The 11,384-nt window shown below is 39.3% G+C and overlaps 1 protein-coding gene across 1 annotated transcript; it reads right to left on the reverse strand.

Moving 5' to 3' along the window:
• Positions 1–439: 439 nt before the first annotated feature.
• On the reverse strand, positions 440–10,994 carry crata (carnitine O-acetyltransferase a). The gene is made up of 14 exons (XM_079815790.1): positions 10,831–10,994; positions 9,889–10,167; positions 9,653–9,771; positions 8,346–8,399; positions 8,052–8,217; positions 7,621–7,795; positions 7,113–7,291; positions 5,037–5,137; positions 4,814–4,933; positions 4,565–4,687; positions 4,303–4,438; positions 2,383–2,445; positions 2,117–2,254; positions 440–1,200 (listed from the first exon to the last, which is right to left on the reverse strand). The coding sequence occupies exons 1-14, from the start codon at positions 10,855–10,857 to the stop codon at positions 985–987; spliced, it is 1,896 nt and encodes a 631-aa protein (XP_079671916.1). The 5' UTR covers positions 10,858–10,994; the 3' UTR covers positions 440–984.
• Positions 10,995–11,384: the final 390 nt, after the last annotated feature.

Genomic DNA, 11,384 nt, shown 5'->3' on the forward strand with positions numbered 1-11,384 from the left:
ACAAAAAGATTCTGTCATAACACTTACCCTGTTTTAGGGCACAGAAATTCCGCATTGTGATAATCAGGCATAATTTCTTTAAATTTATCCATAATCTAATTTCTGATGATCGCAGAGCCCTGGCGCCTGTATTTAGGACGAAGTGCACAAATATTTTGCACTTCTGCGTGACGTGATGATCACGGTGGCTCACTGATCAGTGACACACATACCTGACATGATCATGTGATGTGACGAGAGATAATCGGGTATCAATTGGGGACTCGTAAGGGTCAATGATGGAACTGCAGCTTTGACAGATAATTACAAAAATAAAAATAAATCCTGTACATTATTATAACATTAGATAGGCCCAAAGAATAAAGCAGGACATTCACATAAACTTTTTTTTTTATGCACGAAAACAAATCACCTCAGCCAATTATAAACAGGATATAAATCATGTTATTAAAGACATATTTATTAAAAGCATGTTAATGCGATTGTGCAAATTTACAACACTGTACAAAGAACTAAGAAACCAATGCTCTGCAAATGTCACTTCACATCATAGCATTTAAAACTTTTTTTTTCTTCTTCTGTATTTGATTACATTTAATGTCTAATTTACAATGTACAAATCACATGAGCAGTTTCAACCACAGGTTTACCATAATGCACATATCGGTACATTTTCTGTACTAAGAAAACTCGATACAAAAAACCAAAAACAAATCAGCAAAACTTGATTGAAAAACCTATTGATTTTTTGTCTGTTTAAACAAACAGAAGCCATAGCCCATAAACATATATAAAAAGTTAAGGATTATTATTTAGTGTCAAGGTGTGTCAAAAACCATAGTCCAATGAAGTCCAGGCAACTCTGGTCTGAACTGGTCAAATATAAAACAGAAATTATTAAAATTCCTATCCTTGAGTACAGTGGTGAACTCAAACGTCTTGACCGAACTGGTCAAAGATCAACTCTAACTGACATAACCGTCCTTAAAGCTTGGCTTTGGGCGTCTGCTCCAGGAGGGTCTTCATGTCCACCAGAGAGTCCTCCAGACCTTGGGCCAGACGTGCTGCGTTAGTGTCCTGGCAGCTGTTGAAAGCAGAGACTGCGAAGTTAATGTGAGTATCCATGGGATTGTAGCACACGCCATAACCGTCAGGTACCACCGGACCGAAGCACATCACACAGTTTGTTTTAGCTGGCACCTGGGAGAGTAGAGTGGAAAAATAAACAATCAATTGTATCTTATGTAAGACTATCCCCTGGTTTCATATGCAAGGTTTAAAGGGATAGTTCACCCAAAAATGAAAATTAGCCCATGATTTACTCACCCTCAAGCCATCCTAGGTGTATATGACCTTCTTCTTTCAGACGAATACAATCGGAGTTATATTAAAACATATCCTGGCTCTTCCAAGCTTTATAATGGCAGTGAATGGCTGTTTCTGTTTTGAAAGCTGGAACGCCAGTCTCTCGTAAACACGCGTACGACAGGTAGCAGAAGAGAGATTACAGTTTGTAAAGTTTAAAATATGGTTTATTTCATTCACAAACGCATCGCTTCCCTTCAGAAGGCCTTTATTAACCCCCCGGAGCCGTGTGGAGCAGTTATGATGGATATAGATGCACTTTTATGGACTTCAAAAACAGAGCAACATTCACTGCCATTATAACGCTTGGAAGAGCCAGGACATTTTTTTATATAACTCTGATTGTATTCGCCTGAAAGAAGAATGTCATATACACCTAGGATGGCTTGAGGGTGAGTAAATCATGGGCTAATTTTCATTTTTGGGTGAACTATCCCTTTAAGCTTAGTCCCAGACTAAAATGCATGTTTGAACTGATAGCAACTTGCACTGACATCTCTTAAAATTGGATGTCCTAATTGAACTAAGGCCTAATTCAGGTTTAATCTAAACCCTCTCTGTGAAACCAGAGTTTTAGATGATCTGATGATTTTAGTTTCACAGCAATATCATTTTGGCAGATTTAAAGAGCCATCTATTTCTCATCTGCACAACACACTGAATCCAATGCAAAGAGTTGTGTCTTTATACATGCACTTCAGTTTAACTTGTCACCTCCAACCCTGGACCTTAGTGCTCTGTTTGCCATTACCTGGCTGGTGGAGAGGTTGTAGTGCAGTGCCACAGCATATGAGGTATCCATGAATATCTCTGGCAGGGCGGCCAGGTCCTCAATAGCTTGCAATTTCAGTCCGAGCAAATGTCTGTCGATGGCTTGACCTCGGATGGCCTGCACATCCACACACAGGATGAAGAATGAGGAATATATTTAGTGCAGATCAATAATGATTGATGCATATATTTACTGCAGAAACACAATGAGGGTGAACTGAATATCATCAGCATGCATTTACTCACCATGTCTGTATAAGCTCTGTGTCCTTTAATAGCTTTGTCTAGCAGAGCCACTTTCTCTGTGTTCTGTCAATCAAAATGAGATTGTTACATTTTCTGGCATGCCAGGTCAAATTTACAAATGCTCTTAAACAATAAAACAGACCAACTAACTACATAGCAACATATTGGACACTTTATTTTACAGTGTCCTTGTTACATATGTTACATTACCATAGTAATAACAGTAACTTATGCATAATTACATGCAACTAACCTCAATAAAACCCTAATGTAGTACATGTAGTTAATTAATATTACTCAGTACTTAAATATATAATAACACTGTACAAGGAAACCTTAAGATAAAGTGTAACCAAATATTTATATAATATTTACACGGATGATATACACTCACCTAAAGGATTATTAGGAACACCTGTTTAATTTCTCATTAATGCAATTATCTAATCAACCAATCACATGGCAGTTGCTTCAATGCATTTAGGGGTGTGGTCCTGGTGAAGACAATCTCCTGAACTCCAAACTGAATGTCAGAATGGGAAAGAAAGGTTATTTAAGCAATTTTGAGCGTGGCATGGTTGTTGGTGCCAGACGGGCCGGTCTGAGTATTTCACAATCTGCTCAGTTACTGGGATTTTCACGCACAACCATTTCTAAGATTTACAAAGAATGGTGTGAAAAGGGAAAAACATCCAGTATGCGGCAGTCCTGTGGGCGAAAATGCCTTGTTGATGCTAGAGGTCAGAGGAGAATGGGCCGACTGATTCAAGCTGATAGAAGAGCAACTTTGACTGAAATAACCACTCGTTACAACCGAGGTATACAGCAAAGCATTTGTGAAGCCACAACACGCACAACCTTGAGGCCGATGGGCTACAACAGCAGAAGACCCCCCCGGGTACCACTCATCTCCACTACAAATAGGAAAAAGAGGCTACAATTTGCACGAGCTCACCAAAATTGGACAGTTAGAAAAATGTTGCCTGGTCTGATGAGTCTCGGTTTCTGTTGAGACATTCAGATGGTAGAGTCAGAATTTGGCGTAAACAGAACGAGAACATGGATCCATCATGCCTTGTTACCACTGTGCAGGCTGGTGGTGATGGTGTAATGGTGTGGGGGATGTTTTCTTGGCATACTTTAGGCCCCTTAGCGCCAATTGGGCATCGTTTAAATGCCACGGCCTACCTGAGCATTGTTTCTGACCATGTCCCTCCCTTTATGACCACCATGTACCCATCCTCTGATGGCTACTTCCAGCAGGATAATGCACCATGTCACAAAGCTCGAATCATTTCAAATTGGTTTCTTGAACATGACAATGAGTTCACTGTACTAAAATGGCCCCCACAGTCACCAGATCTCAACCCAATTGAGCATCTTTGGGATGTGGTGGAACGGGAGCTTCGTGCCCTGGATGTGCATCCCACAAATCTCCATCAACTGCAAGATGCTATCCTATCAATATGGGCCAACATTTGTAAAGAATGCTTTCAGCACCTTGTTGAATCAATGCTACGTAGAATTAAGGCAGTTCTGAAGGCGAAAGGGGGTCAAACACAGTATTAGTATGGTGTTCCTAATAATCCTTTAGGTGAGTGTAAATTACTGTTCAAAAGTTTTGGGTCAGTAAGATTTTTTTATGCTTTTGAAAGAAGACTCACCACTGCTGCATTTATTTGATCAAAAATACAGTAAAAACTGTAATACTTTTAAATATTATTACAATTTAAAACAACTGTTTACTATTTTAATATGGTTCAAAATGCAATTTGTTCCTGTGATGGCAAAGCTAAATTTTCAGCAGAATCATTCTTAGAAAAAAAAAAAAAAAAAAAAAACGTACTGACCCACAAACTTTTTAATGCTAGTGTATGAGAATGTGAATTCAACTCAAATGTGTACTAGAGGTGACCGCACATGTTTGGCCGGGTCATCCATGGCCTTGACGAATCTGGCAGAGTCAATTGAGGTTGAGCGTATAGTGTCGGTTCGGCCCAGTCTGAACATGCGGAGAGAAGCGCTCTCATAGGTAGGACAACAGCGCTTGTAAATCCTGAAACAGTGAGTCGGCACATCAACTGAATAAATTAAACTGATCATTCATTTCATAATAGCAATTATGTTACAGTTAAGATAAACATTTGGGAAATAATATTAATGGCTGTGCTGGGAGGTTTACCTGTAGTACGCCAACTGGAGAGCTATCTGAATAAAGGCATCAGGGCTCATCTTCTGCGACTTTGGGAAATCTTTGCCAAAATGTGAGAACACATTGACTTTGACGTCCAAGTCATGAACCATACTGTAGGGAAGGAGAAGAAAAACTTTCAAACATTCAATATTTAACATACTGCCATGTTGTTTGTTCAAAAAAACAAACTAAATGTTAAGTAATGCAAAGAGTGAGTGGAATATCTCAGCTTCTCACATGTTCATGTTTTGTTTGGCCTCCTCAATGTCTTTTTTGATCTCTGGTGTGATGTTGAAACGAAGCTTCTGAGGCATACACAGCGGGACCATTGGGGTACGGACCATCTCTGACTTCTTCCTGTACAAATATAACAAAAAGTAGTAGATCTTAGCTGTGTTAGCCATGGTTAGAATCTAAGCATGAGAAAACAGTTTTTCCACATTTAAACAGTTAGTCTTACGTATATTCAACCACATGGTCGATCAGCGAGACGATAGGAGGGCCCTCAGCGGGGGCATGTTCATAGATCAGTCCACATGTACCATCCTCTCCAATGATAAACTAGAAACACAACAACACTATTCGGTATCAGAATCTTGTACTTGATACATTTCTAACATTTGATTTGTCATAGTTTTAAATGATTAAATGTTCAAGTAACAACAAAACAGTGGGTCTCATTCACTATTATTCACTAATAATTTTCGTTATAAAATGTATTCTAAATTTGTAAATAAATAAAAAATGTAGAAACAACTGAAACAACTCGCACACAAAAATCACATACTCTTGGTGGCCTTATAAACATATTAAGAAGAAATTTTAAACATACACTATATTGTTAAAAGTATTGGGACACCCCTCCAAATCATCGAATTCAGGTGTTCCAATCACTTCCATGGCCACGGGTGTATAAAATCAAGCACCTAGGCATGCAGACTGCTTCTACAAACATTTGTGAAAGAATGGGTTGCTCTCAGGAGCTCAGTGAATTCAAGCTTGGTACCGTGATAGGTTACCACCTGTGCAATAAGTCCATTCATGAAATTTCCTCACTACTACTAAATATTCCACAGTCAACTGTTAGTGGTGTTATAGCAGAGTGGAAGCAATTGGTAACAACAGCAACTCAGCCACGAAGTGATAGACCTTGTAAAATCACAGAGCGGGGTCAGCGCATGCTGAGGCACACAGTGCGCAAAAGTCGGCAACTTTCTGCAGAGTCAATAGCTACTGATCTCCAAACTTCGTGTGGCCTTCAGATTAGCTCAAGAACAGTGCGTAGAGAGCTTTGTGGAATGGGTTTCCATGGCCGAGCAGCAGCATCCAAGCCTTACATCACCAAGTGCAATGCAAAGCATCGGATGCAGTGGTGTAAAGCACACTGCACTGGACTCTAGAGCAGTGGAGACGTGTTCTCTTGAGTGAGGAATCACGTTTCTCTGTCTGACAATCCAATGGACAAGTCTGGGTTTGGCGGTTGCCAGGAGAATGGTACTTGCCTGACTGCATTGTGGCAACTTGTAAAGTTTAGTGGAGGGGTGTTTATGGTGTGGGGTTGTTTTTCAGGGATTGGGCTTGACCCCTTGCTTTTTGGACCTTCTCGTGGACCTTGCTTTGTGCACATGGATGAGCGAGTTTGGTGTGGAGGAACTTGACTGGCCTGCACAGAGTCCTGACCTCAACCCGATAGAACACCTTTGGGATGAATTAGAGCGGAGACTGCGAGCTAGGCCTTCTCGTCCAACATCAGTGCCTAACCTCACAAATGTGCTTCTAGAAGAATGGTCAAAAATTCCCATCAACACACTCCTAAACCTTCTGGAAAGCCTTCCCAGAGTTGAAGCTGTTATAGCTGCAAATGGTGGGCAAACTCCATATTAAACCCTACGAATTAAGAATGGGATGTCATTAAAGTTCATGTGCATGTAAAGGCAGGCGTCCCAAAACTTTTTGCAATATAGTGTAGATATAGATCTTAAATATAAATAGATGGAAAGAAATTATAAGATGACAGACAAACAGACAGATATATGGAGCCCTTGGAGACATGGATGTGTATTATGTAAACGATTTAGCTCGGGCATGCAGTTGCTCATTTAGAATGCATCAACATTAGAACGAGGTTAAGAACAAATACATGTGCTTACGGACATGTTGTGAATTAGGCGGAAAGTTTTCATGAGAAGTTTAAATGTGTGTATAAATACGAATAGTGTACGCAATTATTAGTGAATGAGACCCAGTTTCCTCGCCATAGTGATGAACTCTTCCAGGCCATTTAACTACCTTTGTTTGAGAGCAAGCAAGAGTAGCCAGTAGACAGGAATTATCCAAATGTATAACATGGTAACCTAGCGATGTCACAGATATAATGGCAGGACTACAAACGAGGCGTTTCAGACATGAGTTGTTTACATGCACAAACAGCTATATTACACACTACAGGAAAGGTAAAATTAAAAAAGCATTAAAAGGTGCCCTTTATAAAAGGTAAAGATCAGTAAAGGCCCACAGACTTCCTCATGGGTCTAACCTGCAATGTTTTGTCGAACCAGCGATTTCCACTGTTCCACCTGCTGCCCCCTCCATGCAGCATCTGAACTCCAGCTCGGGAGCGGTACATGTCATCAGACGCGCGCGGCAGGGGAGCATCCAGACAGACTGTGAAGATACTCTTCTGAATGGCTCTCACTGACTCTTTATTTGTTTTATCTGAAAGTGAAATTAAGGACCAGCATTAAAAAAACATATGCAAAACAGATCTATAGAGTAGAGTTATCATGACATATGTAAAACCATAAATGTAATTCCTTTTAATGAACTGAAGGTCTGAAGAACAGCATTTATTTTAAATAAAAATCTTTTGTTATACTATAAATATCTTTACTATAATTGTTTTAACAATTTAATATAACCTTGGTGAATAAAAGTATTACTTAACAAACTTTTGAACTGTAGTGTATTTTAAATAGTGTATCAAAGTATATTTACCAGGACACTGATATGCCTAACTAAAAATAAAAGGTGTTAGCAGTGCCCACCCTTAATGAGGTTGTTGTAGGCTTTGCCCCAGCTGTTGCGGTGGTTGGAGGTGAGGATGCCAATAGGCTCTTTGTTGGATTGTAAGGAGGAGCTCCAGATCTTCTCCAGCTGAATGTAGATCTGGTCTACGGTCAGTGGTGTGCCGTCGCTGTTGTATACATCCAGCACAAAGAACTACAAGTTTAAAGAATGAGTTAAAAAGACACTTATTGCTGCAAACCACCAAGTAGCAAGTCGAACGGTACTAGCAGATCACAAATTCACTGCAGTCCTGGATGCAGAGAAATATGAAGAATATTTTGAAATATATTTTTAATTAAAAAAAAGCATTTTTTCATGTCCAGTAAATTCATTGATAAAATTATTTTAATTCACAGACTACTGGAAGTTACATTTGGACCCCGCCTGGAACTTTGTAACAGGGACTGACCTGAAAGTTGTGCACTACAGTGATATGTGTGGGGGGTCTCTTGTCCAAGGCGTAGTTGACCACAGTGTCCCTCTTTGTTCCAGGGATTCGACAGGACGAGAGCACCTGATAGTACTGGTTCATACAGAGTGGCTTTCCACCTAGATACTCCACTGGCAATGTTTCACTAATCAAAGAGCAAAGACATGATGTCTGACTGGACTATTTTACTGAACTTTATACACTCATGAGTTGAATCAATAGTAATAGTCATGGTTATCTAAAGCATATAAGAGGAAGGAAAGAATCACTCACTTGTCAATCATACTCTTGAAATCTAAAACCCCAGCGATCAATTTAGCAGCATATCTGTGAAGAACAAAACATACACATTTTTCCAACAGTCATTTTAAGCAAGTTTCACATCAACATACTGCCAATAAATTATTTTTGTATGTGTTATTTTCTATGTGCCTTTGACTTATATGACTTATGATATGGACAGAACACACTTTGCTGCCGATCTGTGACCATTAGCTGTCATATGTGAAAGCTGTCATTATAGTTGGTGAGGAGACTGGTGTCAGGCCAGCACTTTACTGAGAGCAACAGTTTGCACTCTCTGAATTTGGAAAGCTCAACTTGGCAAGAGAGGGTTAGTCTGTACAAAGGTCACTAAAAACTACTGCCTCGCCGTGCAGTAATGTCACTCTGGGTTAAAGGTGCAGTGTGTAGTATTTATGAGGATGTATTGACAGAAATGCAATATAATATACATAACTATGTATTCAGTGTTGTATAAAGATACCTTAGAAGGAGCCATTTCTATCTACATACACCGCAAGTCCCTAACAGTGAAGTCACCATTTTGCGCCGCCATGTTTCTACAAATAATGCGACATAAAATAATATAATGCGACTGCATTATATCATACAACATAAAGACAAACTGCTCTACAGAGTGCTAGCTACTCCCTACTGTCTCAGATGACGACATCTTTGTCCTGTGTCGGCTACCGTAGCTTCTCTATGTGCTTCGAAAGAGAAGGGTGAACGGTGGGCGGTTGCAATTCGCAACCTCACCGCTAGCTGCCGCCAAAATGTACACAGTGCACCTTTAAACCCTTAAATAATATTCATAATGTCTGAAAGTTCCCATATCTGAAATTGTGCTAGAAATGTGGGTTTGAATCCCAGTGCAGGGAGCACAAAAAATTATCTTCATCAGTATTTCCGTTATGTACCCCATTGGTAAACAGTTTTTTTAAAGCATAAATAAATAAATAAATTATGAGGTTTATACTTAAAGCAGGGGAAAAAAAAATTGTGAGGGTCTAACTTTTATAATTTTTTATAAATATCTATATATATTTATTTATATGTTAAAATATAAAAATATATAAAAGTAATTTAAGTAAAACATATTAATAAAAAAATTAAAAAAATCACTGTATGACTTTAATTATTATTATATATAAAAAATAAAAAAAACAACAACAACAACAACAACTATGTGCTGCCATATAATAGCACATTTAGAGGACAAAGTTTTAAACAGCTAAAGGTCCCGTGTTAAAATTAGTTGCCACTTCCTATGATATCTGAATCCACACTGGTCTGACCTCATTTGGCCTTGACGATCACTGAACACCATACGGGGAAGGACGACCCCAGGACTCGAATGGACAACAACAGGCATCCGGTAGTCTAGGTAGGCTGTTTGTAACCACCAGTCAGAGAGCTAGAAGTGGAAAAGATAGAGAGACAACGAGAGCTAATAAGAAGAAAGCCCTTAAAAACAGCTAGTCTGTCCCATCACACTGGGCTCCTGAAAAAGCATCACCTAACAAGTTTTTACCCAGTTCTCCATCTTCTTTGCTCGTTGTTCCAGGCCGTTCTGAAGTCTCTCTCCTACACCGCCCGGCTTCTGGAACTCCTCCAGCATTTGCCGGGTGTGATTCAGCTCCTCCGGGTCCACGATGGGATCCAGAGCAGCCAGATAGCGATCACATGTTTGTTTCAGGGGTGGCACAGGAAGCTTAGGCAGACCCTCCTGATGGGCCAAGTAGCGACCGGTGATCCGTGTCACTGACACTGGTTTTACCAGGCCGGAGGGTTTCACCATGCCGGCCTTGACCTACAAATATTCCAGATGATAACAGCGACTGCATTATGTCATACAACATAAAGATACATAGATAAAACAGATCTCTTTAGTTCTTGATGACTGACATGTTAATAGCCAAATTACATTAAAAATCTATTTCGCCTTATAATATTTTATAATAATATGATACTTTGGCATTGGTCTCTGACAGTATTTTTTAAAGATATTATCATAATAGTACCTAAATGTGTCCCATTAATTCACACAAATGCACATTTACAAGCTAATCTAGTCCTACATTTATAAATAACTGGACATGTTAACTGTAATAATCAAATGTAAGACACATGAGTCAGCATTGCACATGACTGCCAGTAATGTAACAAGCAACAAGACTGTTGCGAATGTCATTTACAAACTAAAGAGCTTTATTAGAGATAATTTACGCATTCACACGATGTGTTCGGTACCTGCAATACGATTTTAATAACTGTCAGTGAACATTGTTTTCTCATCTCTGCCATAAGCAATGTACTTCCTACTACTGCATTAGCACTACCGCTATCTAACCATAAACAACCTGACTGTCAGTCAAACACACCTCATTACACGGCGCTCAGACTGTCAGCTACCCTTGTCACATAAAAGATCAGACTATGTTTAGAAAGTCGGGACATATGAATTGTTACTCACCATCCTTCTGGCCAGAATGCCTAACATAACTGAAGTTCACTAAAACGCCCCCAAATCAAGGCCTGAGAGGAGGGACAGAAGCGGTCAGAGTCCACTGTACGAGAGCTGCAGAAAAACCCTGAGCGCCATCTCTGCTGCGCTGCTCCAGTCCACCGCTAGAAGGCGCGCGAGAGAGGAAAACACACTCCATGCCCAGCCCCTTTTGCGTAATCTTTCTACTGAATGATCATTGCTTTTCATTGATAATCTAAAAGACATTTTATTAATGCAAATAAAGGAGATGAAGTCTTTAATTTATTGTTAAAATCTTTTAGAACTAAATTTCACATTCATAAGCCAAATTTGCACACTCCAAGGTCCAGAATTTGTTTTATTTCTAAGAGTTTTTTCCCTATTTGTACTTTGTTTTAAGGTATAACTCTGCTTTTACTTTACTATTAATGTATGCGACAACGCAACATTCAATTATTTTGTACTGGTATGCTATGTTTCTTGTATCATACATGTACTATATGTAAATAATAAATAATAATGCATCGATAATTAAAACCATA

The sequence above is a fragment of the Gobio gobio genome, assembly GCF_949357685.1.
Source record: "Gobio gobio genome assembly, chromosome: 4".
NCBI lineage: Eukaryota > Metazoa > Chordata > Actinopteri > Cypriniformes > Gobionidae > Gobio > Gobio gobio.